General features: G+C 55.1%; 1 protein-coding gene across 2 annotated transcripts; it reads right to left on the bottom strand.

Annotated features, from left to right (window-relative positions):
- Positions 1-3451: 3451 nt before the first annotated feature.
- ASMT (acetylserotonin O-methyltransferase) lies at positions 3452-26139 on the bottom strand. 2 transcript variants are annotated; one of them, XM_074358720.1, is made up of 8 exons: positions 22581-26139; positions 16678-16852; positions 15061-15190; positions 12747-12815; positions 11548-11666; positions 9621-9761; positions 7103-7225; positions 3452-3715 (listed from the first exon to the last, which is right to left on the bottom strand). In XM_074358720.1, exons 1-8 carry the CDS (start codon positions 22647-22649, stop codon positions 3504-3506), a joined length of 1038 nt encoding a protein of 345 aa, XP_074214821.1. In that variant the 5' UTR covers positions 22650-26139; the 3' UTR covers positions 3452-3503. The 2 variants fall into 2 exon arrangements, with proteins under 2 accessions (XP_074214821.1, XP_074214822.1); XM_074358721.1 differs by lacking the exon at positions 9621-9761.
- Between the last annotated feature and the right edge of the window lie 533 nt (positions 26140-26672).

Here is a 26672-nt window from a genome sequence, read left to right as displayed (position 1 = left end):
AGACAGAACATGAATCAGATGCAGAAAACACAGGAGAAAGGGAAGACCTGGAGCCTGAGCCCGTCCACGGCGGGGAGCCGGCCCCCACGGCCTCTGCATCAGCGCCTGTCTTGCACAGATTCCCCGGGAGACGCTTTAGCAAGACCTCATTTCATCAAACAGCAATCAGATTCTGGGGAATCCATGGAAACCATGTCCATTCTGCACTTCAGCCTGCGCACCTCCTCCCCGCCTCGTACAAAGGCCCCGGGAGGGCGTGAGCCACCCTGGGGACTTCCACCTCCTCCCAAGAAAGTGGAAGATCGGGGCATTTTCTCCCCTGCTCACATCTCAGAGACGCTCCCAGGTCCTGCAGGAAACACTCCTGAGCTGGGGCACCAGCCTGAGGTTGGTTTAAAAAGATTTGGGTACATTTGGAAGAGGCAGAGAAAGAACCCTCTAAAATAAATGCCTTCAGAAAAGGGAGGTGGGGTGGGGGCAAGGTGGAGGGTCTCCTCCTGGACGTACATCCTGGACACTGATGCCTCTTATTCTTAATTTGTATCCGCTCTTCACAGGGAAGGTGATGAAAAGCGAGCTTTTGGACTTATTTTCGTGAAGAATAACATTTTATACAGGCAAAGGCATAAAGCAGTTTTGTCCTCTCCGCCCAGGGCCACCCCTCCCACCCCCGCGCCGCCCCCAGTGGGTGGGTGACTTTGCCTGGACTTTGCAGCTGGCGTCCATGAGCCACCCGACGGCGCCACCTGCTGAGAGACAGGCATTCCGGTCCTGCCCTAAATGGTCCAGCGTCACCGTGGCATCAGGAAGATGCCTCCCTTCGAGGCTCCAGGTTGTCCTGAGATTCAGGAGGAGAGCATGACCCACCCAGAGCCTTCAGCTCAAGTGGACTCTTGAGAGATAGACACTCAACAGCTTAATAACCAAAAAAGAAAAATGCACAGAAGACCTAAGTAGACATTTCTCCAAAGAAGACGTGCAGATGGCCAACAGGCGCATGAAAAGATGCTCAGTACTGCTAACTGTCAGAGAAACGCAGATCAGAGCTACAATGAGGTGTCACCTCACACCAGTCAGAACGGCCATCATTCAAAAGTCCACATATGACAAATGCTGGAGAGGCTGTGGAGAAAAGGGAACCCTCCTGCACTGCTGGTGGGAATGCAGGCTGGTGCAGCCACTGTGCAGAACAGTATGGAGATTCCTCAAAAGACTAGGGATAGACTTATCATATGACCCAGGGATCCCGCTCCTGGGCATATACCCAGAAGGAACCCTACTTCAAAATGACACCTGCACCCCAATGTTCACAGCAGCACTATTTACAATAACCAAGACATGGAAACAACCTAAATGTCCATCAACAGATGACTGGATAAAGAAGCCATGGTACATTTACACAATGGAATACTATGCAGCCATGAAAAAGAATAATTCCATTTGCAGCAACATGGATGGACCTGGAGATGATCCTACTAAGTGAAGTAAGTCAGACAAAGAAAGACAAATACCATATGATGTCACTTATATGTGGAATCTAAAAAATGATACAAGTGAACATATAAAACAGAAACTCACAGACACATAAAACAAACTATGGTTACCAAAGGGGAAAGGAGGGAGGGATAAATTAGGAGTCTGGGATGAGCAGATACACACTACTGTATATAAAATAGATAAATAACAAGGTCCTACTGTACAGTGCAGGGAACTATGTTCAGTATCTTGTAATAACCTATATGATAAAGAACATGAAAAAGGAATTTATATATGTATGTGTAACTGACTCACTGTGCTGTACACCTGTAACTAACACAACATTGTAAATCAACCGTACTTCAATTTAAAAAAAAAGAGAGAAAGAGAGATAAACACATCCCTAAGAGCCAGCCTGGTCCCTCTGGCCATGAAGCTCGCTGAAGCCCCGGTGTGACCACTTCCTGACTCTGCTCTCATTCCCTGGCACTGCGGGTATCTGGGGCCGGGCCACTCTCCGTGCTGGGGTGTCCCATGCCCTGTGGGCTGTAGAGCTGCATCCCTGGTCTCCAGCCAGAGACGCCAGCAGCTCCCTCCAGTCCGCCGTGACCGCCCAAGACGGCTCCAGACACTGCCCGGTGTTAGTCCCAGCGGGACAAAGCCAGCCTAGCCGAGGAGCACTGGGTTCAGCGTTTTCAAGGAATCGCAGCGGGTTTAAGGCGAACAGGACTTTAGAGATGAGCCAGCCTCAGCTGGTAAACTGGAAGGGGGAAGGTCCAGAGAAGGAGGGCGGCCTGCCCGAGGTCAGGGCCCTGCTGAGTAGGAATTCCGGACCCTGAAGCCGTGCCCCGCTCCCCGGCTTCTGAGGGCCACCCTGGCTTCAGCATCCCCTCTGGGTTCCCTGGCCGAGCTGCGGACGTTCAGAGAAATATCCAAACTGGCAGGCGCAGCGTTTGCATCTCAGAGACAAGATGTGAGAGTCAGGGTGACCGTGGGTGGATGCTGGGGTCGGCGGCCCGGGGTGGGGCCAGGGTCCTCAGCCCCTTCCCCACAGGACACTCAGGCCACCTCGGAGGACAGGAACCCGCTCACTGCCAGCACGAACGGGGCCCCACGGACTCGTGTTGATGCACCCCGCCCAGCGGGACCACCCAGTGCCACTCCCTCCAGGGTCCCAAGCACGTTGTTAGCAGGATGGGGTCTCCCGACATCAGAGGGGACATTCTGAAATGAGATGGTGTAGATTCTGACAACGTGTCAGCAGAGAACAAACCCAGTCCTCTGTTTCTGCCGTTTTCGATCTAATTTTAAAAGGTGTCATGCACACCCCCCAGATTCCCGAACAGTCTCTCCCGCTTCTGAGAAACACGCCCCCGGCACAGAACACCCGGAGCAAAACGGAGCAGAGGTTCTTCTGGGCTTTTCCAAACTTAAAACTTGAGATGTGTGCACCAGCGCGCGGTTTCCCTGAGTGGGAGTGGCCGGCGGCGGTGGCAGAAACAGGAGACCCCCAGATGGACTACTTTAAACCACAGGCATCCATCCTCCCCCGTCCTGCAGGCCAGACATCTGAGGTCAAGGTGTCCCAGGGCCGCGCTCCCTCCCGAGGCTCCAGGGGAGGGTCCCTCCTGCCTCTTCCAGCTTCTGGGGGCTCCAGGCGTCCATCCCTGGGCTGGTGGCCGCCTCCCTCCCGTCTCTGCCTCGTCTCCACGTGGCGTCTCCTCTGTGCCTGTGTCTCTCCTCTTCTGTCTCTTCTGAGGACACTGTCCTTGGATGTAGGGCCACCTCCTCCAGGAGGACCTCCTCTCAGGCCCTTAACGTCATCACATAATGAAAATGAAACGAAATAGGATGAAATCATAGAAATAAGTGAAAGGAAAGGAAAGAAGATAAAATCCACACAGTGACAGGCAGTCGCCGGCCGCCAGCGGAAACCCCATGTCACCTGCCCTCCAGGAACAAAGACAAGACAGGAGACGTCACGGAGACCACCTCTTTATTGCAATGTTTTGCACCCCTACAGGGAGTCACTTCCGGGCCAAGACGGCGTCGTAGGTGCCCCCGGTCCGCCTGCAGTGGACGCGGGGGAAGCCGGCGGGCGCCAGGAGCGCGCGGTACTGCGCGGCCGTCCTCTCCCGGCCCTCCGTCTGCACCAGCATGTTGAGGGAGTAGAGCTGCGTGGTCAGCGGCCCCCGCCCGTCTGCGTCCAGGAGGCTCTCGATGACCAGGACGCCACCGCCTGCCACACGGAGAGCTGGGGCGTGAGTGAGGGTCCCCCAAGACTGAGGACCCGCTGCTCCTCCCGGCTCCCCCCTCCCAGCCCCCAGCCCAGGCATCCTCCCTCGTCGGCTGCACGGCGGGCCTGAAGCTGTGGACCCTCGCTTGCTTTCAGCCCCAGCACACGAGGGTGGCCCTGAGACGCTGGACAGGTCTGCACGAGTGACCAGACGTGTCTGTCTGTGTGTGTGCATATGTGTGTGCAAAGCCACCACCTCTCCAGGCCACTCAGGGTCTAAGCCAGCGGGGGCATGGGAGTCACCAGCGTCATCGCCACGGATGACCAGCCCCCGGGAGACACAGGTGGGTGCGAGCGTGCTCCACCTGGACCCTAGGAGGGAGCGACTGACTCGTCTCGAAGACAAGGCTTCACAAATGCCTGGGCGGTGGGCTGGGAGGAGCGACTTGACGGTCCTTTCCAGATTTCAAGCAAGGCATAAAGTGTTTCACGTATTCCACACAAACGTGGGACGTGCTGAGCGCGCCTGGGGACGTGCAGGGAGCACGGGGGTGTGGACAAGGTGAGGCCCCGCCCCTGCAGCTGCTACAGCCGCTCTGCCGGAGCAATGCCCCCCCTTTGGCGACTTGACTGCCTCATGTGGTTTTAATTCTGACTCCGCACACACTGGGCATCTACAGCCGTGGTGGAGATGCGGTTAAAGACGGGACGCGCATGTAAAGAACCAAGATGCTGAAGACAACAGAGTGAGGGGCACGGGCCACGCCCTGAACTGCCTCAAGCACCGGCTGTATACGCTGCAGATGGCCGATCAAAAGTCTCGTAAAGAGAGGGTGTCAAGATGTCCTCAACCTTTCAAACGCCAGCATGAAACAGGGAACACAGGACGGCGTGGACGAAGTGTCCGGCTTTCCGGACTGGGGAGGGGCGGGGTAGGGCAGAAGAGCCTCCACCCCCGAAGCGCAGCGCTGTAATGCGCGGGCCTGAAGCCAGCACACGCCCTGGCTGTCTTTCTCGGCGCTTCCGGCGTCGCTGGGAAACAAAGCCGCAAGGTGACTGAACACAGCGCGCTCTCTAAAAGCGCAGAGAGCATCCCGTCGGGTTAGGAAGGTGACTTTTATATAAGCTCCAACCCATTTTATTAGGTGCCTGATCCTCAAAGAAAACTTAATCCAATAAGCATGACTTGAAAAAAAGGGCTTCATTGCCAATTATCGAGTCATGGGTCCTTTGCCACAACGAGCCCCAAGTGGAGGCGAGTCCCCCGGGGACCAAACCAAGACCCGCGCTCTATGTGCCCTGACTGGCGAAGGTGCGGACACGGTGCAGCTCCCGGCCTCGGGAGCAGACACACGGGGATGCTCACAGACAGAGAGCCGCGGAGCAGGGCCGGTGAGGACCGTCCCATCAGATGTGGGCAGCGCTCCTGGCTACGGGGTCCAGGGAAGAAGGGCACGTGGATGGTGGTACACAGAGTACGAACCATCCGGGTGTGCCCTGCAGATCCGTGTATGCGCGGGTATGTGCATAAACACACAGACGCACGCATCCACACCCATACAGTCATGCAGGGTCCCGTACGTGTATACTTGATCTATGAAGAGCGAGCACCTAATAGAACAGACTGGAACGCACGTAGAAATCACCTTCATAACCTGATCGGGATAAACACGCACACACATATCCCCATGTATTCCCGTGTGTACACACACGTGCATAACACACCTGTCCACTCATGTGTGTATATGTCCACAAACACCCCCACATATTGATGTCTGTGCACACATGTGCATAAACACACATGCACATTCATGCCCACGTACGTGCATGTACATGTATGTGTATAAACACACACACATGCAAAGATACATACACACACATGCACATGCATGGTGGCCATTACACACACACACAAAAAAAACATATACACCTGCATGTCCATATCACATGCAGATATGTGTGCATGTGCATGGTCACACGTTAACTATGCACACCCACGTGCTCATGTACAATGCACACATAGACCCACGTGTTCATGCATTCACATGTATCGTGCACACACCTACACACACAGTCATACATGCCTGTGCACATACATCTGTACACATATATTATACACATGCACACGTATACGCACACATCCACACCTGTGCACGCTTCATGCACACACACACAGAACCCTACATCCACATGTACAAACGTAGGCACTTTTGCCTGGGTGCACAGCCATAACACACACGTACACATGTATACCTATGCATGTGTGCATATATCCGCATGCATACATGTACAGACACACATGCACGTGTACATACATGCACACATCCATATACATGGTCACACATACGTGTGTACCATTGTGTGCGAATCCATGTGTCTGTGTAGACGTGCACGTACATGTATGCATACCTATACACACGTGCATCCGTGACCCCTGCGTATACGTGTACCTGCATGTGCAGATGCACGTATGCCCACATGCACATATGTACATGCAGTCGTATTTGCACACACGTGTGCATGTGTGTATATAACACTCCAACAAATGCGTACACATCTGTAATATGTACACAGATCCCCACACACGCATACATCCCTGTGCACATATACACACACACGACTGCATCTGTACACGCACGACGCGCACACACAGGTGCACAGACATCTATGCTCTTGTTTTCACCAAGCCGGCACAGGCAGACCCCCATCACGAAACAGCTCACTTCCAAGAGCCAGAGACAAGCAGGTTTGCGGGGATTGCACTTCAGGCCAGACCTCCCTGCAGATACGTCTGTACGCAGCGCTGGGTTCCCAAATTATGCAAGAGTCTCACCCATTTGAAAACAAAAACAGGAAAGAGAAAAGGCAAGCTCTCAAGCCCTGCGAGCGAACCGAAGGCCACGAGCCGGGCTGGGACTCGCGTGGGGGACACCACTGGGCATCACGTTTCCTGCGACTTCGGCGAAGCCAGGCTGTGGGACATGCAACACAGAACAGTGCAGGGAGGCCACCACGGCCCCCGGCAGCTTCACCGTGTGTCCAAGCCTGGGTGAGCTGCTTTGCAATGCCATCACGGAAGCTTCAGGGCGAGACAGACAAGGGACACTGAGGGCATTCGCAGCCAAGCCTCCAGCTGTGGGACAACATGCAGACTCCAGAACAGTGAGCAGCCTGCCCTGTCGTGTCGGCTGGATTGGAAGTGTGATGGGGCACTGTCCCCGTCACACACAGAGGCTGTGCCCACGTCCTCGTGGGCCACCAGGATGGAGGGACCTCACAGGACAGCTGGGGCTCTGTCCCCGTCACACACAGAGGCTGTGCTCACGTCCTCGTGGGCCACCACGATGGAGGGACCCCACACGCACGTCGCCACGCGGCCCCACCACCTACCTGCCTTGCAGGCGTGGTGGATTCTCGCCAGCAGCTGAGAGCACTTCTCGTCGCTCCAGTCGTGCAGGACCCTGGCCAGGATGTAGAGGTCCGCATGGGGAAGGGGGTCTGTGAAGAAATCTCCTGCAACACAGGGTGGTGCCCGGGGGTCAGCCTGCAGCCCCGCCCAACTTGACGCCCCCCCACCCCCCCGGCATGGAAAGGCCACCAGATCCCCCAGCTACTGACCTTCCAACCTCAACTTCAACCAAAGAAACGATGTCTGGGAAGTGGTTTTAATTTAGTTTAATTTAATTTAAGTTCCTAAGCTCCCCGTGTCAACAGCCAGCCCCTGCGGGACCCGGACGCACGCCACGGGCGTCAGGAGGCCCCTGGCGATCGGTCAGCAGCTCCTGCGCGATGAGCCAAACTGGACCGACTGTCCACACACGATTTGCTGGCTGAACAGAAATGCCCAAGAGAGACCCTTACTCGTAGGCGGTGGCACACGCTCAACTCTCGCACCATTTTTCCCACAAAAACCACCGGCGTGGGGAGGGACCCTGGGTGGGCCTGGGTGGGCCCGGGGTCACTCGGCTGGCTCTGAAATGCACAGCAGCTGGGGCGCGTGTCCTGCGTGACACCTAGGCTGCTCCCCGCGTCTCCTCCTTGCGCGGAGCGCCCCGGGAAATACGGGTGCCGGGGAGGTAGGGCAGGGGAAACGAGAGCCCTCCGAATGGCTTTTCCTCCCCTCAGTGAGGAGAGACAGGGTCTTTCTCCGGAAACTGCGGCCCCAGGGCCAAGTTCGGCCGGGCGTCTGCTCGCCTGCAGCCTTCAATGGAGGGAAGTCAGATCCAAGAACGAGGGTCCACACCCCTTCTGTCCCCTCTGGTGACCGACCGCAGACACCGAACCTCAGCCGTGAGCAGCTCACAGCAGCCTGCCATTTGCCTTAATGCCCCCAACCTCCGAAATCTGCTCCTTCACCGCATTTTCCAGACGAGCCATGGGAGTAAGACTGGCCGTGAGTCTCCAAGAAGCGGAGACCGTCTCCCCAGCGGTGAGATGAGGCGAAGATCAGGCTGAAGCTCTTCCTCCGCGCAGAAAATATAAGGGGCCCCAAAACTTGGTCATTGGGATTCAGAATATTTTTAAAAAAATTTTTGGGGGAGGGGGGCAGGTAATTAGATTTATTCATTAATTGATTTTTTCGACGGAGGCGCTGGGGATTGAACCCAGCACCTCGTGCACGCTAAGCGTGCGCTGTATCCCTGAGGTACCCCTCACCCTATGGTATTTTAATGCAATCATTTTTTAAAAAATCAACATTAACTACATCCTCCAAAAAAAAATTGTGATGGTCAGAATTTTAAATAAAAACGGTACTCAGCCCTTCAAGGGCACGATCCTGCACACCCGGGCCACCCAGAGCTCAGCCTCTCGGATCCAGAGCAGGTCAGAAGGAGGTGGTCCCGTCAACATCTGGGGACTGCCGACCCCGTACTCAAGCCCAGATTCAGCGGTGGTGGCCTGTCCCATGAGACACCGTGAACTTGGGGGTGACTTTTTTTAAACAAAAGATAGCGAATTCATAGCAGATTTAAGAGTGGGCAGAAATGGTGTTTTCCTTCTGAGTGAGCAAAAAAAAAAAAAAAACCCCACCAAAGGCCGGTTTCCTCTGTAAACTGGAAGACATGGCATCTGCAGGTCAGAATGCAGCCCGTCCCGGGGAGACACACCCTGTGTTTCCGTGGCCAGAGGGGGTCCCTTCTGGCTCCCGGCAAAGCCACCCTGGTCTCTGAGCCCCTGAAAGCTCAGAATCTTCTCAGTCTGCTGAGTCGGTCATTGTCCCCTCATCTTGCCGTCAACCGACTTCACTTACGGTCATTGATAAATGACTTGGATTCAGACACCTGCAGGGGGGTCCTGGGGCGGCCGAAGGAATTGGCCACAAACCGGGGGCTTAAAACCACAGGCATCCATCCTCCCCCGTCCTGGAGACCAGACGTCTGAGGTCAAGGTGTCCCAGGGCCGCGCTCCCTCCGAAGGCTCCAGGGGAGGGTCCTCCCTGCCTCTTCCAGCTTCTGGGGGCTCCAGGCGTCCATCCCTGGGCTGGTGGCCACCTCCCTCCCATCTCTGCCTCCGTCTCCACGTGGCGTCTCCTCTGTGTCTGTGTCTCTCCTCTTCTGTCTCTTCTGAGGACACTGTCCTTGGATACAGGGCCACCTCCTCCAGGAGGACCTCCTCTCAGGTCCTTCACTCCATCCCGTCTGCAAAGATGCTATTTCCATGTAAATTCTAATTCATGAGTTCTGAATGGATGTTAATTTTCAGGGGCACTACTGAGCGCAATACAACGCTCAGGAATTAGCTGCAAAAAAACAGCGCGCCTTCCCAGTTTTGCGTCCATCACGAGTAAGCTGAGGGCAGGCATTTGGAGGGTGGGGGAAGTCACGCGGACCGTCCGCTGCCGGCCTCTCCCAAGCCCCCCACCGCCACTGCCTCGGGCTCCCCGCGGACACAGCGCACGGAAACCCACCTTCACGGAAGCTGATCCGTTCCTCGCCCGCGAAGGAGAAGTGCTTCTCCGCCATCTGTACCACCTCCGGGATGTCGAAGACGGTGACGCGACACGCGGGGTACAGAGCCACGCACTCCTTGGCCAGAGCCCCAGAACAGCCTGCGGGTGGACACAGGACGGGCGCATGGAGGTGCCCCGCTCCGGTCTTCATGCCTGCACTGTCCGTGCGCCCCTGAAGTCCAGGGTGTCTTCCCGGCTGGACGGGCCCGTACGCCCGTCTTCCACACACGCTGTGAGCTGACCGTGTCGTCCTGGGCCAGGGCGTCTGTCCCCGCCAAGGGCAGACAACAGCCAAGCAGGGGCCGGAGCGAGACACGCATGAAGGACATCTCCAGGGAATGCCCTGATGAGAAATCAGGGGGAGCCTGCCCACTGCCACCGGCGTGCACGCCCTGGGGCTTCTGCTCGTGTTTTCATCCCCAGCGGCTCCCTGAACTCTTGCTTTGAGTGACCACTAACACCGGTGGACCTTCAGAAACACGTGCCTTCCTCACCAGGGATGGTTTCCCGACCCCTCATCCCTACCGAACGGTGGCTGCAGCTTTCCGTGCCTCTGCTGTGGGAGCAAGAGGGTTTGCCGAAAACAGACCGTGGCGTAGCCGGCATTTCTACGTCAGAGGAGCCCCATCCGGTAAGATGGGCAGGAGGACCACCCGCCCCGCCCGCCTTTGCTCTATGATTCGCCCCAAGCCTGGCGTCTAACCTGCAGACCTGGCTACCCACCTTTCCCATCCCCGTCGGCGACAGAACACAAGGTTCCCAAGCGAGGGGTGGTGGCACGTGCCCCCCACAGGACCCCAGAACGCGCGCCCGATCCCTGCAGGCTCGCACGGCCTTCTGCCTCCGCCAGGAAGGCAGCACGACAAGGCTGTGCTGTTGGAGTTTCATCAGATCCTACCCCTCCACCTCCTCGGGGAGTTCTGACCTCTGTCCACACGGAGACCCGCCTCTCTGCCCCACGCCCTCGCCCTTGGGGCCACTGCTCGCTGGCAACGCTGGGGAACTAGGACCAGGACAGCCGTCGGGTGTGCAAGAAAGGCTTTCTCCACGGTCCTGCATGGGTTTCCCATCTCCTTCTGTCATCAGCTCTCGGGGAGCCGGCACAACCAGGGTTCTCCTCCTGCTCTGCTGGTGGGAGCGTAAACGGGTGCAGCCACTACGGAGGACACTGTGGCGGTGCCTTAAAAACTGAAAGTGGACTTACCACGTGACCCAGCAATCCGTCTCCTGAGCGTAATATTGGGAGAAAACTCTAACATAAAAAGATACACTCACCCCAGTGTTCCCAGCAGCACTATTTACATTAGCCAAGACATGGAAGCAACCTAAATGTCCATCAACAGTTGATAAAGAAGCTGCAGTATATTTATACAATGGAATACTACACAGCCATGAAAAAGAAAATAAAGCCATTTGCAGCAACATGGTTGGACCTGGAGATGATCATACTAAGTGAAGTAAGTCAGACAGAGAAAGACAAATACTGTAGTATCAATTATATGTGGAATCTAAAAAAAAAAGATGCGAATAAACTTATTTACAAAACAGAAACAGACTCACAGACACAGAAAACAAACGTATGGTTGCCAGGGGAGAAAGGAGGTAGGAGGGTAAATTAGGAGTTTGACATCAGCAGATACAAACTGCTATATATAAAATAAATAAACAACAAGGTCCTACTGTGCAGCACAGGGAACTATAGTCAATATGTTGTAATAACCTATAATAAAAAAAGACCTGAAAAAAATCATGTTACTGAATCACTCAGCTGCACATTTGCAACCGACACAGGCTTGTAAATCAGCTCGACTTCAACAATAAAAAAAAACAAGGGTTCATAGGCTTGAATCCAAGTACAGCCCCAACACCGGGGGCAGACACTCACCACCGAGGTCGCAGATGAGCGGAAAGGGGGACAGGTCGAAGGCGGCCAGCACGCTGCCCCCGCACACGCTCCACACCTCCTGCAGACCCCGCATGAACAGCAGCTGCTCGGCTTCCGACCTGGCCCGTGAGAGCACGCCCGTCAGAACCGCATCACTCCCACGGTGGGCCGCGTGAGCAGCAACCCAACCTGGGGAGCCCAGGGCCCAGCAAAGCACCGTGTCCCGCAGGCCTGCGTGTAAGCCTTGCGTCTGCGGGTTGGAGTCTGCGCTGCTGGAGATGGCGGGGCTCAGGGTGCCCCCGGGCCAGCCGCCCACAGACGCCCAGCTCCAGGAGACCGTGAGCACAGCGGGAAGGGATCACCTGTCTCTGGAAGCCATGGATGGAGAAGGGGGTCTCGCCCCTTTCCACCGTCAAAGGAGCTCTGATGCTCTTGAATCAGGGAAATTCAGACAGCGTCCCCCACCCCACAGGGCAGAAGGAGGGTCTGCTCTGCTTTGCAAGTCCGGGAGGGAGTCCACCCACGCTGGGGCGAGGGCTCCAGGCGGTGGGGACTCAGGGGGATGGGGAAGAGACGGTGGGAACAGGAGGGGTCTGGGAAGGGGGCGGAGGTGAGAAGGAGGCAACGGTGCTGGGTGCCTGGGGGTCCTCTGCATCCCCTGCCTCCTCTGCCTGCTCTTGGAGTCTGCTATGTGGGTTTGGTGTCGCTGTAGGAAGACGGGGAGGGGAGGGGAGGGGTGGGGAGGGCACCGGCTCCTCTCAGGACCACCAGCTCTCTACATCCTTCCTCCTTTTCCCACCACACCCTCTGGGCAGCTACACACCCGGCACCTAGTCCTCGGGGCATCACCATCTCAGAATTTTTACAGCAGAGCTGCATGCAAAGCACGAGCCCCGTGTCTTTGCACAGAAAACAAACAGACAGACAGACGTATTCCCTGGGTAACTGCAGCCACAGGAAAAGGGGTGCCTCGTTTTTCTACCGAAAAACAAAGATAAAAATATTGGCATCGATGCGGGACATGGACCCAGACAAACATCAGAGCTGCCAAATCTGGGGATTTTTTTTTTTTTTTTTAAGAAATGATAAATTAAGTATCAACTTTCAGCTCTCTTCTGTTTGGCTCTGTTTGGCCCCAATTCTGCAGCCCTGAGTTGTAGAACCAAGCACGGCCCCCCAGAGCTGGCCCTTGGCGTCACCTGTAGATGGCGGTGAAGAGCTGCTCCGCAGGGGCGCCGAAGGCCTTCAGGTACTGGTTCCTCCCTTCTCTGAAAATGGGGGGGGGGGGGGGGGGGGGTAGGCGGTCACTGGGGTTCTGAGAGGCGACTACCCAGGATGCACACAGGTGGCCCCAGACCCCTGCTCACGGCACGCAGGGAACCTCCTTCGGGAACCCAGCACGCTCCGGAATTCCGTTCCCGCGTGCTCTACGCGAGCTGGACGTTCGGGGCCGCAGGCTCCCCGATGCGAGCGGAGAAGCCATGGAGGGGCCGTCTAAGGAGAGCGGTCCCCTGGCGTCTGGGCAGTTGGAACCTCCTTGCCGCTGGAGAGCCAGCTGGCCCGCCCCCTCCTCCGTGGCGGCCAGGGTGAAAGATTTCCGGGTCCTCACCCCACCTTGGCCAGCTCCCCCGATGCCCAGGTGAGCTGCCCCCCTGTGACTTGTCCCCTCCCAACCTGGCAGCCCCGAAATCAACCCCCTCCCCTTTCACGGATAATTGATGAGCCAGCCTTTGGTCACGTGAGGCACCCTGTCCGCCCGACCTTCAGGAGACGGCGGTGGAAAGGCCACTAAGAGCAGGAATCCTAAACCAACACGAGGCAGCCTCGTACGGAAGCACAGGGCAGAGGTGAGCAGCGGAGGGTCACTCTCCATGGCTCCAAAGCTGGCTTCCTTTTTGCACGAGGGACGAGACGGTGAAGTTTTCGTTCTTGTCCCCTCGGGCACCTTTCACCCGGTGCTTGCTTGAGCTCCCCCAATTCTTAAATTTTTATTTTGGGGCGGAGGTAATTAGGTTTATTTGTCTATTATTTATTTAATGGAGGGACTGGGGATTGAACCCCAGGCTTCGTGCATGCCAAGCACAAGCCCTACCACTGAGATCTACCCTAACGGCCTCCCAGCTTCTTTTTTTTTAACTGAATGGGTTCCAACCTCAAACACTTCGGAGATCACTGTTAAAATCTACATGTCCTGTTTCTTGGGGCTTTTTGGGGGGGATTACGTTTATATATTCATTTTTTTTTTGATGGAGGGACTGGGGATTGAACCCAGCACCTCGTGCATGCTAAGCACACGCTCTACCCCTGAGCTAGACCCTCCCCCCGACAGCCTGCTTCTTGGAAAACACACACCTCAGAAGCTGTGGCAGCCGTGGCCTGACGTTGCCGCGTGGACGCAGCGGTGGGAGCTCACGGGAGGCTGGCCCTTTAGACGGGCGTTCAGTGTCAGCTCTGCCTCTGTCCCCACCATGCCCTCTTGGCTGATTGTGACACGAGGCCCCTGACGCCTTGGTCTCCTGCAAAGACGTGCCAAGAGTCCCCGGGACCCCAAGCTTCAGGCCTGTCCCTCATGCAATTGACGCCCCAGCCCCGGGGGATCCCCCGCCTGCAGCTCTGCCCCGGGGCCGCCCGGGGACACTCAGAACTGCATCCCCGGCTGCCCTGGAGGTCAGTCTCGCTGCACGTGACTTGGGAGCAGAAATGTGGAGTCGGACAGTGATGGTAACCACGAAGGCGCTGAGCGGTGTCTTTTCCGAAATCAGTGGTAGAGCCTGGCCCTGAGACTTCCACGGCTAATGAGCTACCGCCAGCTCGAGGCGGGGCTCAAGGTGAAACAGTTCAGAAAGAGAACGCGCGGGTGGGGAGGGTGCAGCTCAGGGGTAGGCGGCGTGCGTAGCAGGCATGAGGTCCTGGGTTCCCTCCCCAGTCCCTCCATAAAAATAATTAAATAAAAACCTAATTATCTCCACCCCTCCAAAAAAAAATTTAAAAAATAAAAGAGAAAACATAGAGCCACGGTTGTCAGCGGGAGGCAATTCCGTCCTCCCAGGGAACACAGGGCAACATCTGGACACTTTTCCGGTTGTCACCACTGGAGAAGTGGAGCTCCTGGCGTGTGCCGGGTGGAGACCAGGGACGCAGCTCCACGTCCCACGGGGCACAGGACACCCCCACCCCATCAGAGGGTCCTCCAGCCCTGGGGTCAGTCTTGTGGGCTGGGAACCCGTGTGCACAAAAGCCATCGCAGTGACATCAGCCTGTGAGGTTTCCCACCCTCGGTTCTGGGCCACCTCCCCCTCCCCTCGGAGACCCGAGAAACACAGGGGTTCTCATCATGGCGTCATTCGAGGAATCCCGTCGGTCACCCCCAGGCGACTTCAGACACCTGCTCTGCGTTTCTGAACCGAGTGATGCCGTGTCTGATTCTCTGGCAAAGCCCGCCTTTTGTCTCCCCGGGGACGCCCCGAAAGCAGCCCCCAGGCAGCCCTGGGGACTCGGTGATGCCACACGCACCTCACGGCCTCAGCCAGGTGGCCCCAGCACGTGTAGGTCGTCCTGGCCATGTACAGCAGCATGTTCTGCTGGGACCTGGGGCCGGTCCTGGCCAGGTAGGTGCTGGCAAGCTCCGTGTTCCCATAGACGGCTGCAAACAAACAGAAAGGACAGAAAACAGACATGAGCCAGACGTCACGTCATTGCTGACGTGCATTGCACAAAATCCCTCCGGGTGGCTGGCCCCTGGTCCCGGCCGGTGGGCACCTGGCGCACCTGTCGGCTTCAACTTTGGCAAATGCTGTGGGAGACCTTGTGGAGCAGGTGGAAGTGTTTATTGCAGTCTGTGGATTTTTAATAACTGGTTTAACACTCAACAAATGGGGGGGGGCAACACCCCGACTCGTGAAAAGGAAGCAAAGACTGGGGAGGGACGGGGGGCTTTTTGGCCGAGCTCAGCTACGCGGCAGGGGGCCCGGCCGGGTGAAGGACACAGTCTTCATGAAAACGTGCGGGCGGGCGTGCAGCCCCCAGGCTGCAGAGGACGCCGTGCTCTCTGGGCGGGCCCTCAGCTGGGCTCCGAGCTGCCCCGTGCTTCTGCCCTGCCAACCCAGGGAGGCCTCGTCCCGATCAGGAGGGTGGCTCTGGGCAGCTCAGGGCCGCACGTCCAGGGCGCCTCTCTGGTGTCCGAGCCTGCATCCTCCTCTCCTCTCCTGGGGACCCAGCCGTGGTGCCTGGGACCCCACTGTGGTCCTGTTCCCTCTTAGCGCAGGAGCACGCTTGCCCCGCTCGCCAAGAGTAACGTTCCAGCCTCTCATCATCTCCGCACAGTCCATCACACCTGACGGATGCTGTGGGTCTCTTATGCGGACCCCACGGCAGAGCTGGAACAGGCTCTCCGCCCACCTGGCCTCCGAGGTGAGCGTCCGAGCGCCTCCTTCCTGCCCACCTGCCCAGCTCCTCACCGGCCTGGGCTGAGTGTCGGCAGGCACCCCAGGCCCCCCCCCGAGGTGGTTCCCACCGTCCGCACCCTGCACAGGTGCCCCCTGGCCGAGGTCAGCACGGGGTGCAGGTCCAGACGTGGCAGTACCGGCAGGGGAACGGGGTGGGGGGTGCTCTGCAAAGGCTGTTCACGCGCCGTGCCTGCCGCCGGTGGCTCTGGCCGCCGTGCACCCCGACACCTACCTGGTTTCCAAGCCGGGCTATCTGAGCACCGGCCACGCCCCAGCGACGTCTTCCTGCTCAAGGTAACCCATTCCCCCGTCTCTGCACCCCCGAAGTCCGGCGGGGACTCAAGTCCTTGCGGCAAGCAGAAGGCCCACCCCTCGGGCCTCCCACTGGCCCGGCACCCGCTCCTGGAACCCTGGCCCACTGCCTGTTTGGTCAGTAAAGTTTTATCAGCACCCTGGCCCCACCAGCTAGTTGATCAATAAGGTTTATTGGAACTCAGCCCCACCGTTTGTTTCCATGCTGTCTCCGGCTGCCTGGATGCTCCAAGAGCAGAGACGCGAGGCGGCGGCAGGGGCCGCGGGGCCGGCCCGCAGCGCCGAGAGCCCTGAGCCTCTGGCCCTTCACAGAAAAGGACGTGCCTCGTGTGCCTATTTTAAACACCTTCTTCGAAACAGGAAGGACACTGACCTTTTCCTCGCCTCACGTCCACTTGAAGCAGCTTCAGGGACACACAGGCGTCCAGCAGTTGCTCTGTCCCTCGGGGGCTGCTGGCCAGGCGTGCGGCCACCTCCGCCGACGCCAGGGGCCCCGGGGCCTCGGCCAGAAGGTCGAACACTCCCAGCTCACAGGCGGAGAACAGCACCTCGGGGCGGGGGCAGAAACCAAAGCAGCTTTGATCCCGTTCGGAGCCACACGCTTAGAGGCACACAGGCCACGGGGTGGGTGGTGGGGGTGCGTTCGGAAACGCCGCGGAAAACAGGACGGTGGTTCCTCAAAGCCCTAAGCGCGGGAGGACTGTAGGATCCAGACATCCCTCTGCGGGGTGCGGACCCCCAAAGGCTGGAGCAAACAGCGCGGACACCCGTGCTCACTGAAGCAGCACTCACAGCGGCCCAAAGGGGGACGCCACCCACGTGTCCACCGATGGAGCGGTGGGTGGACAAACAAAATCTAGCATAAACGCAATGCACTGTAGCGTCCAGTCTTAGAAAGGAAGGGAGGTCCGACACAGGCTGCGATGTGGACGGACCCTGAATACAGGATGCTCAGAGAGAGAAGCAGACACAGGACACAGGGTGTGAGTCCAGTTACAGGAAACGCCCAGAACACGCAGATCCACAGACACAGCAGGCGGATTCGGGGTTGTCCGGGGCTGGGGGAGCGGGATGGACTGACGGCTCACATGAGAAGGATCAGATTCATAAGGATTAGGAGTGTGGGGGCTGGGGCCTGGGGGGAGACAGAGGGGGAGTGAGTGCCTCATGGGGACAGAGCCTCAGTTTGGGAAGATGGACGCGTTCTGGCGATGATGGTGGGGACGGCTGCACAACAGTGGGAATGAATTTGATGCCTCTGACATGGGCACTTAAAAACGGTTCAGATGGTCAGTTTTACACTGCATCTGTTTTAACACAATAAAAAAAATTTTTTTTAAATATTTTTTAATGATGCTTCCACCTTGCACCCAGGAAGCAACTGCTCCTGCTCTGTTAAGTGCTAAACCAGAATACTGCCCCATCCTGCAGGGACTGGATGGGCTGGTCCCCGGGGATGGTGGGGACCAGGGCGTAGTGGGGGCTGCCCCCGGAGATGCAGGGTCCCACAGGGCCATTCACTGGCCGGGGGGCCGGCGGGGAGCAAAGATGGGGGAGCAAAGATGAGTGAGCAAAGATGAGGGAGGCCGTCTGTCTCTCAGGGTCAACGGGGGTCACCCTTGGGAGCAGGGATTTGGAGAATGGGGGACAGAGAGCGCCTTCTGCATTTTCATTCCAAGCCCTTCCCTATGCATTTTGATTTTCCAAACAAGGAAATATATATATTACTTTTTTTTCTAAAGATGTCAGTGGTGTTCCCTACACGGTGGTGTTTGAGTCTTAAGATCGGTTGGTTATTTTTTTTTTCTCCTTCTCTGTCTAAAGAAGTGAATAGGTCACGCCTTCAAATAACACAGAAAAGATTATTAAAAAAAAAAAAAAAGAACAAATTGCTAATGCAGTTGTCCCCTGGCACACTCATTTTGGGTGGGTGCCAAGGCCCCGGGCCACCACACGGATGTTAGCCGTGAGAGGTGGGTCACAGACGTCCGCCCACGGGGACACACGTAAGAAAAAGACCCGCCTCTTTGTTAACGAGGGAACTCCATGCTTCCTTTGCCGCCAACACTGGGAAGCTCTCAAAATGCATGTCAGGGAGGGAAGTGTCAAGCTATTAACTCTGAATTCTTTGATTATGGTTCTGTTATTTTTTTTTTTTTTTAATGGAGGCACCGGGGACTGAACCCAGGATCTCGTGCATGCAAGGCACACACTCCACCTCTGAGCTACAGCCTCCCCCTAAGATACTATTAATTCTTACTCTATTAAGGCAGCCAAACTTGTGACATGTGGGGCTACAGGACTCTGATGGGGGGCGTCCTGTGCACAGCGGGGTGTGGAGCTGCGTCTCTGGTCTCCACCCGCCGTATGCCAGGACCTCCCACAGTTGTGACAACCACAAACATCCCCAGACTTTGCCAAGTGCCCCCCCGGGGCCCCGCGCAGTCCCTGTGCGAGAACCACTACATGAAACTAAATTTCCATCAGCTCTTACTCTGCGAAGGTTGCCTTCACTCTCCTTAAGATTGTATCCAATCCTGTTCTGTTAATGTTGCATTCACCCTTATTCTGTTAAGATTGTATCAACTCTTGTTAAGGTCCCACTAATTCGTATTGTATTAAGGTTGCATTTAGTTCTACCCTATTAAGATGGCATTAGGTGGATTAAGTCTAATTCTATCAAAGCTGTAACCCCTGGGGGAGGCAGGCTGTGTCTTAGGGGCAGAGCATGTGCTTAGCCTGCATGAGGTCCTGGGTTCAATCCTCACTTACCTGCATTAAAAAAATTAAAAGAAAATAAAGAAATAAACCTAATTACCACCTCCACCTAAAAAAAAAAAAAAACCACACAAAAACAGAAGAAGTAAAAAAAGCTGTAATCACTCTTGCTCGACTGAGATGTTATTAACACTCATCCTATTAAAGTTGTATTTGGGTTTTTTTTTTTAATGAAGATTTTATTAGCTCTCGTGCTATTAAGTTGTATTCAATTGTGTGCTACTACGATGCATTAGTGTTTATTCCGCTAACATTGTGTCTATTCCTATCCTGCGAAGTCGGCGTTAACTCTCACCCTGTTCTGGTTGTGTGAGCCCCTGGGTTCAGGTCGCTTCCACTCCGCGTATAAGGAACCTTCACGGACCCTTACTCTGTAAGGTTGCATGACGTCTTATTCTATTAATGTTGGATGAACTCTGGTTCTACTGACATTGTATTGAGTCTTGCTCTATTAAGGTAATTAAGTTTTATTCCAGCAAGATGGCATTGGCTATTGCTCTGCTGAATGGTGACAGCCCAATGCTGTGGAATCCCATGGACCAGAGTGACTTTCCTCCCAAGACTTACACGCCCACGAATGCCCCCGTGAGCGAGCAGCCCCACCGGCTGGGGGCAGGCTGGCAGCACGGCGAGGTCGAACAAGGGAAAGGCACCAGGTCACGCCGTTTTCTGTAGAAGGAGCCCCTTTTCCTTTTCTCAGTGGGGCTAAAAGCGGCAGACGTCACCCTTGCGGGGGGGGGGGGGTCTCCGGAGAGGAATCCGGGGCTCCCCGCCCTTGGAGGGGGAAGACATCTCACTTCCGTTTTCAGTCCCCTCTCCCTGAATCTGAGCGCCCCCGTCGGAGGATGGAGTCAGCACAGACCACGCACGAGCTCAGAACCCGTGGCGGCGTGGCCAGAGGCCACCACGTCATCACATGTCGTGAAAGCTGCCGCAGAGAATGTGAGACACCACGCTCGTCTGTGCTGGCGGGTTTGGATCCACCACCAGCTGCAGACACCCCTAGCCCCCAGTCCCACCCCTGGTCATGCTGCCACGGAGCCTCACCCCCCACCTACTGACGGACATGCATCTCTCGGCCCCAAGGGTGTTCAGCCACCCCGTGGGGAAGCTGTGTGTCCTCAGAATTGCAGGTTCACTCCAAAAAGCCCAGAGGAACCCCGTTCTCCCACCCGAGAAGCCCAGCCACGGGTCCTTTCCTTCCACCTGCCTCTGAACACCTTATTTTTTTTTTTTAATTTATGTATGTATTTTATAATATATTTTTATAATTGAAGTATATTTCATTTACAATATTATAAGTTACAATACGTTACATCACTATACAATATAGTGACGCACAAGCTTTAAAGCTTACACTCCACTTACAGTTACTATAAAAGCTTGGCCCTGTTCCCCGTGTTGCACAGCACATCCTTGTAGCTCATTTTACACCTGATGGTTTGTATCTCTTAATCCTCCATCTCCACCTTGTCCCTCCCCTCCCCGTCTCCCCACGGGTCACCACCAGTTCCTTCTCTGCGTCGATGAGTCTGTTTCTTTACTGTTATCTCCACTCCTTCCTTTCAGATTCCGCATCTAAGTGACATCTCACAGTATTTGTGTTTCTCTGTCTGACTCATTTGTCTCAGCATAACGCCCGCCAAGTCCATGCACACTGTGCCCCAGAAACGAACCCAACATTTTAAATCAACCCCACTTCAGTTACAAAGCAAACCACCAACCCACCCATTTAAAATTGGGGCAGAAGCGCTGAACAGACTTTTTTTTCCAGAAGAGGAAACGCGGACGGCCAACAGGAGCACGAAAAGGTGCTCAGCATCGCCAACATCAGGGGAAACGCAGACCAAAACCACGACGAGGCAGCACCTCGCACCTGTCGGCACGGCCACCGTCAAAGAACACTCAAACAACAAACGCCCCAAACAGCTTTGTAGCCGGCGAGGCTCAGCTCCCCCGAGACACAGGATCGAGTCTATCCCCAACGGCGCCGGCGTGCGCCCGCGCCGAGACCTCCACCCACCGCTCATCACGTCATTCAACAGACCGGGCAACGGTGAGCCTTTGAAAGATAAAACCAGACTCCAATTGCCTCCACTTTTAATTTTTTTACTTTGTTACTTGTTTGATTTTTTTGAGGGGGGAGGGTTGGGGAGAGAATTTCATTAATTTTTTTAACGGAGGCACTGGGGATCGAACCCAAGACCTTGTGCACACCAGGCACGCGCTCTACTCCTGAGCTACAACCAGCCCTTTGCCTCCCCTTCTCTTATTGAAGCAAAATTCAAGCAGCGTGAGAATCACCTTTAACCATTTTCGACTAAAGAATGCGGGGCGTTTAGCCAGCTCACAGTGTTGTGCAACCAGCCACCTCTGTCTGCATCCAGAACATTCTCGTCGCCCGCCCAAAGGAGACCCTGTCCCCGTGAGCCGTCACCCCCATCCCCCAGCCCCTGGCACCAGGAACCCACTTTTCTGTGTCTGTGGGTTTGCGTGTCCTGGGCGTTTCCTGTAGACGGACTCACATACCGCGTGTCCTGTGCCTGCCACTGTCACTGCGCACACAATCTACTCACCCACGGGAAGGGGTGACACGCTGATTCTGCTACGTTGTGGGCGAACCTTCCACACCCGTCTGGATTTTAAATTTTAGTGTGGAACAGACAAGAACTCCTACGTTACTCTACTGCTATGTGATTTTATTTTTTTTTAAAGCATATTCAATACCTTGTGGTCACCTATCATGAAAAAGAACATGCAAAGGAATCTATGTATGTGTATGCATGAGCGACACCCGATGCTGCGCACCGGACGTGGACACAACATTGTAACGGACAAGACTTCAATGAAAATAAATACATAAAATGTATTATTTTTAAAAAGATGCAAATGAACTTATTTACAAAACAGAAACAGACTTACAGACACAGAAAATGAACTTATAATTACCAGGGGTGGGGGCCGGGGGTGGGAAGGGACACACTGGGAGTTCGAGATCTGCAGATACTAACTACTATGTATAAAACAGATAAACCAGTTTATACCGTACAGCACAGGGAACTCTGTTCAATATCTTGTAGCAACTTATAATGAAAAAGAATATGAACAGGAATCTATGCGTGTGCAGGCAAGACTGACACACGACGCTGTGCACCAGAAACTGACACAACGTTGTAAACTGACTAGACTTCAATTCAAAAAAAAAAAAAGAACTGTTTCCAATACGTCGATACATGTGTTTTAGTGACCATCGCCTCATTTCTCTTCGTACCTATTTCAGGCTAAGCACTTAAGAACTTCATTCTGAGACACGGTCCATGGTACCAGCAGACGTCCCAGAAGGGCCCCGGTGGCCAGCCTTCTGCGCATACACTCGGCCATAGTTCCACAACACTCGCATACTCCCAAGCGAGGCCCCGTCCCCATTAGGCACTCAAGCCCCGCTCTGCCTCCGCAGCTCCCTGCAATGGACCCCGAGCCAGGGGATCGCCGCCCTACCTGGGACACCATGAAGCCGTTGCAGTGCTCCTTGAGGAGACGGTAGGCCTGGTCCTCCGGGGAACCCATCTTCCTCCACGCCGGCCTGGCTTTGAGGACCCCCCGGCTGTCCCAGCTTCGGGGACCACGGGTCTATAAGGAAGACGCTGGGGGCGGGGGCCGGCCAGGGGCTCAGCGCTGCCGTCAGAAGCTCCTTGCTGGAGGCCCGGGAATGAGCTCAAGTCAGGTCACTCTAGAAAATTCCATAAGCCTCATTAAAGGGATGACAAATCTTGTGGGTCCCACCTGGGTTTCAGCTCAGCCTTCTGTCCTTGATGAGCACACAGCCCTAAAACAGCCTGTACTCCCAGCCCCACGCCCTGCCCCTCTTCCACCACCAGCTGTGGACAGATCCAACTCCAAAGTGCTCACCAGTCCCCAGCGCCAATGACGCAGCTGATGGCCTGAAGCCTCTGTGCCCCTTCCTGCGTGGACAGAGTGGGCATATTAATTTTCTACAGTGGCCGTAGCAAATGAATCACAAACTGAGAGGCTTAAAACCGCAGACGTCCATCCTCCCCAAGTGCTGGAGACCAGATGTCTGAGACCAAGGTGCGTGAGACCAAGAAGGGGCCAACACGAGTCAAGGACAGACAGCTTTACAGAGAAGCAATGAAAAACTCTGGGACTGAAAAAAAAAAAAAAAAAAAAATTGCCACGGAAACGTCCCCTCAATCTTCTTTATCCATTCATCTATTGATGCGCACGTAGGTTATGACAAGATATTGAACACAGTGGCTGGAAACTGACACATTGTAACTGACGGTGCCTCAATTAAAAAAAAAAATAACGCACACAGAAGAGGAGCCAGCCACGGACGGGAGACTGAACATTTTGGAAAAATAGGGTTGTGGGCAGAGTCATCGAGACACTGAGATCTTTCCTCCAGGAGGATGGAGCGTCTGGGCACCTGGTGCATTTGCGTGATTAAAGCACAAGCAGCCATGCTGAGCCTAAACGCCCCCCCGCCCCCGTGGCTGCAGGCTCTGTCTGGGGTCTTCAGTTAAGGTGATTACTTTAGTAATGAAGTGGGGTGTTGAGAAGGACCAGGGCACTCTCAGAGATGGAAGCATAACCTTTGAAATTCAAGGTCGCTGCTCAGACTCAGGCTTTCAGAAGCAGGAGGGACTCGGAGCCAGTGAGGTTCCCACCCCGTCCGGCGTCCGGCTGTTTGCTAGGTCAGCATCAGACCCCCGGCCCCTCCCTGGACGGTCCCCACTTCTTGCCAGAAGAAAACAGACGGCATTCTGACCGCAGGGAGTTCTCACTGGCCAGAAAAGAATTTACGCTGACAAGCACTCTTTTAAAAACGAGCCTGGCTTGTGCGTTTAAGACCAAAAATGTAATTAATTCTGAAACTAAATGGTGGTGATGGTTGCTGTCCTAAAAAACCCACTGAATTGTACACTTTAAGAAGGTGGATTTTATGGTATGTGGACTATATATCTGGCTTTGCTTTTTAAGACTATTTTTATTAGGACAGTTCTGGGTTTGCAGCAAATTTTAAAGGGAAAACAGAGATTTAGCAAGACCTCCAGCCTTCACACAGGCATTGCCTCCCCAGTAAGGCTGTGTTTAAGGAATAAAGCACACAGGTATACACAGGAGGGATGTTGGGCTTGGCTGCAGACCTCACCAACACAGCAAATACTGCCGGAGTGAGTCACACGAATTTTTTCCTTTCCTCCTGACCATTATGCTAGACTGCAGTCTGTCACCTGTGCAGCAGCTTTGCCTTAAAAAAAAGAAAAGAAAAGAAAAGAAAAGAAAAGAAAAGAAAAGAATGCAGCTACTATAATTAAAAACACTTCATGCTAAAAAAACAAACAAAAAACAAAAAAAACCCCAAAAAACTAGCCATTCTCTGAGCCTTCAGCGAATCCTGGTCCTAATGTCAAAATCACAGGTACCGTAACAAGTAGAATAATAATTTAGAAGTTGGAGAGAGATGATGAGAATTGCCCCAACGTGACTCAGACACCAAGTGAGCAAATGCTGTTGGAAAAATGGCACTGGCAGCTGTGCTCGAGGCAGGGTGGCCCCAAACCTTCCATGGGGTTGGGGGGGGGGTGGGGACAAATGATCTCTGCAAAGAGCAATACAACACGGTCCGCCCGTACGTGGAAACTTAGGAAGGTCTGGAACAGGAAACTGGCCCCAGGTAACCGCACACACAGGCTGCCTTGAAATGCAGTCTGCTGCTCTGTGCAGTGGGGCTCCCCGACCCCGGGCTCTGTCTCCTGGGATCCCCACCCCCCCGTCAGGACCTAAGACACACGGGTGCGGGGCAGACGAGACCCAGGATGCTCCCCTACTTCTGATCAACAGGAAGCCGGGAAGTAGCATCCTGTCTTGCTACAAACGACCACTGGCGTGTAAGGAAAGCTCTCACGTAGACCCGAGCACCCGGGAACACCGCCTCTGAGGGACGTTTTCCTGCCTGCCCGGCAATAGTAAGCGGGCTTTACCTGACGGGGACAGAGGCACCCCTGCTCCCGGAGACAAAACCCCAAACCCTGGTCCCCAGCACGGCTCCCGCTGTAGGAAGGCAGCTCCCCCAGGTTTGTCTGCTGAGTGGGTGGCATGTCTGTGAGAAGGTCTGAGGAAGGCTGGGGGGGCGGTGGCTGCAGGAAGTGGGGTCCTCTGATACGTGGACCATGGGGACATCTGGCTCCTCAGAGGGCCACCCTGACGTGAGCCACACAGCTCTGTCCTCGGGACCCACAATGGGATTGAAGGAAACACGGAAGGAATGGCAAGATTTACGTGGCACAATCCTCAACTCTGAGTGCATGTGGGGACCGCCTGGGCGAGGGTCCGTTCACAGACCTCCACCTGGGCTGGTGCGGACCCCCCGAGGCAGGAAGTCAGGCCTTGGGATTTTTAAATGCTCGCGGGGTGACTGACATACCAGGAAAATACAGAATCACGGATTCAACAAAATCTAGTCATTCGGTGAGAAATGGCTACATCAGTCCCAAAACACATGTTAGAAAAAGAAAAATCAACATTGTAGCCTCTCTGAAATTGGGATGTTACACGGAAACGGTATGGCTCAAGCGGCAGAGAGCGTGCTTAGCATGCACGAGGTCCTGGGTTCAATCCCCAGGACCTCCTCCAAATGAAAAAAAAATTAAATAAATAAATGAAATTGAGATGTTGCATGGGGTTGAGTGTCCCCCTAAATTTCCTGGAACCTCTATTTGGAAACAGGGTCTCTGCAGACGGGATGAAGTGAAGGGCCTGAGAGGAGGTCCTCCTGGAGGAGGTGGCCCTGCATCCAAAGACAGTGACCTCAGAAGAGACAGAAGAGGAGAGACGCAGGCACAGAGGAGCAGCCACGTGGAGACGGAGGCAGAGACGGGAGGGAGGCGGCCACCAGCCCAGGGATGGACGCCTGGGGCCCCCAGAAGCTGGAAGAGGCGGCAGGACCCTCCCCTGGAGCCTCGGGAGGGAGCGCGGCCCTGGGACACCTTGACCTCAGACGCCTGGTCTCCAGAGCCCCCAGTTTGTGGCCATTTGTCACCCCCGCCCCCAGGAAACCAGCACAGAATTCTTACCAGTAACGTGACTCACAGCTGATGGTGGATGGCACGGCTCCCTTCTCCCGGGTGCTCCTCATCGCTGTGTCGGATGCAGGTCCGAGGCTGAGGAAACACTGAGGTTGGTGTAAGGAAAACGGGTGAGCAGGATGGGCCCCGCCTGGGTCTGAGCCACGTGGACCTGAGCCAGGAGAGGGTGGCAGGGAGGGGGGCCCACGCCGTCCTCAGCTTCTCCCAGAGTCAGATGCCCAGATGTCTGGGGAGACGTCACATAGTCCACTCCCTGAACCAAACCAGCTTCTAAACCTTCTCAAAGAGCGAGGCATACAGGGGAATGAGACCAATAACCCCCTCCCCAGAACCTAGGAAAAGGGAAATTAAGGAAAAAGCCAGAACACGATATCCTTGGGTTTTTATTCAGGGGGAACGAATGTAACATAACGTGGTTATTACGCACATAACATAAAGCTGACCATTTTAGCCATTTAAAGTGAAGAACTCAGGAGCACTC

This window comes from Camelus bactrianus, chromosome X (assembly GCF_048773025.1).
Source record: "Camelus bactrianus isolate YW-2024 breed Bactrian camel chromosome X, ASM4877302v1, whole genome shotgun sequence".
Lineage (NCBI taxonomy): Eukaryota > Metazoa > Chordata > Mammalia > Artiodactyla > Camelidae > Camelus > Camelus bactrianus.
The sequence above is the reverse complement of the archived record's forward strand: the minus strand, read 5'-3'. Positions and strand labels throughout refer to the sequence as shown.

Bases quoted from the DNA above. Each gene is read 5' to 3' on its own strand.
- ASMT (XM_074358720.1), bottom strand. From the start codon at position 22,649: ATGGGTTCCCCGGAGGACCAGGCCTACCGTCTCCTCAAGGAGCACTGC. The intron at 12,816-15,060 runs GTGCGTGTGGCA...CCCCATTTTCAG, and splicing joins CACCTGGCTGAGGCCGTGAG to AGAAGGGAGGAACCAGTACC. The intron at 3,716-7,102 runs GTAGGTGGTGGG...TCCGTGTGGCAG, and splicing joins CCACCACGCCTGCAAGGCAG to GCGGTGGCGTCCTGGTCATC.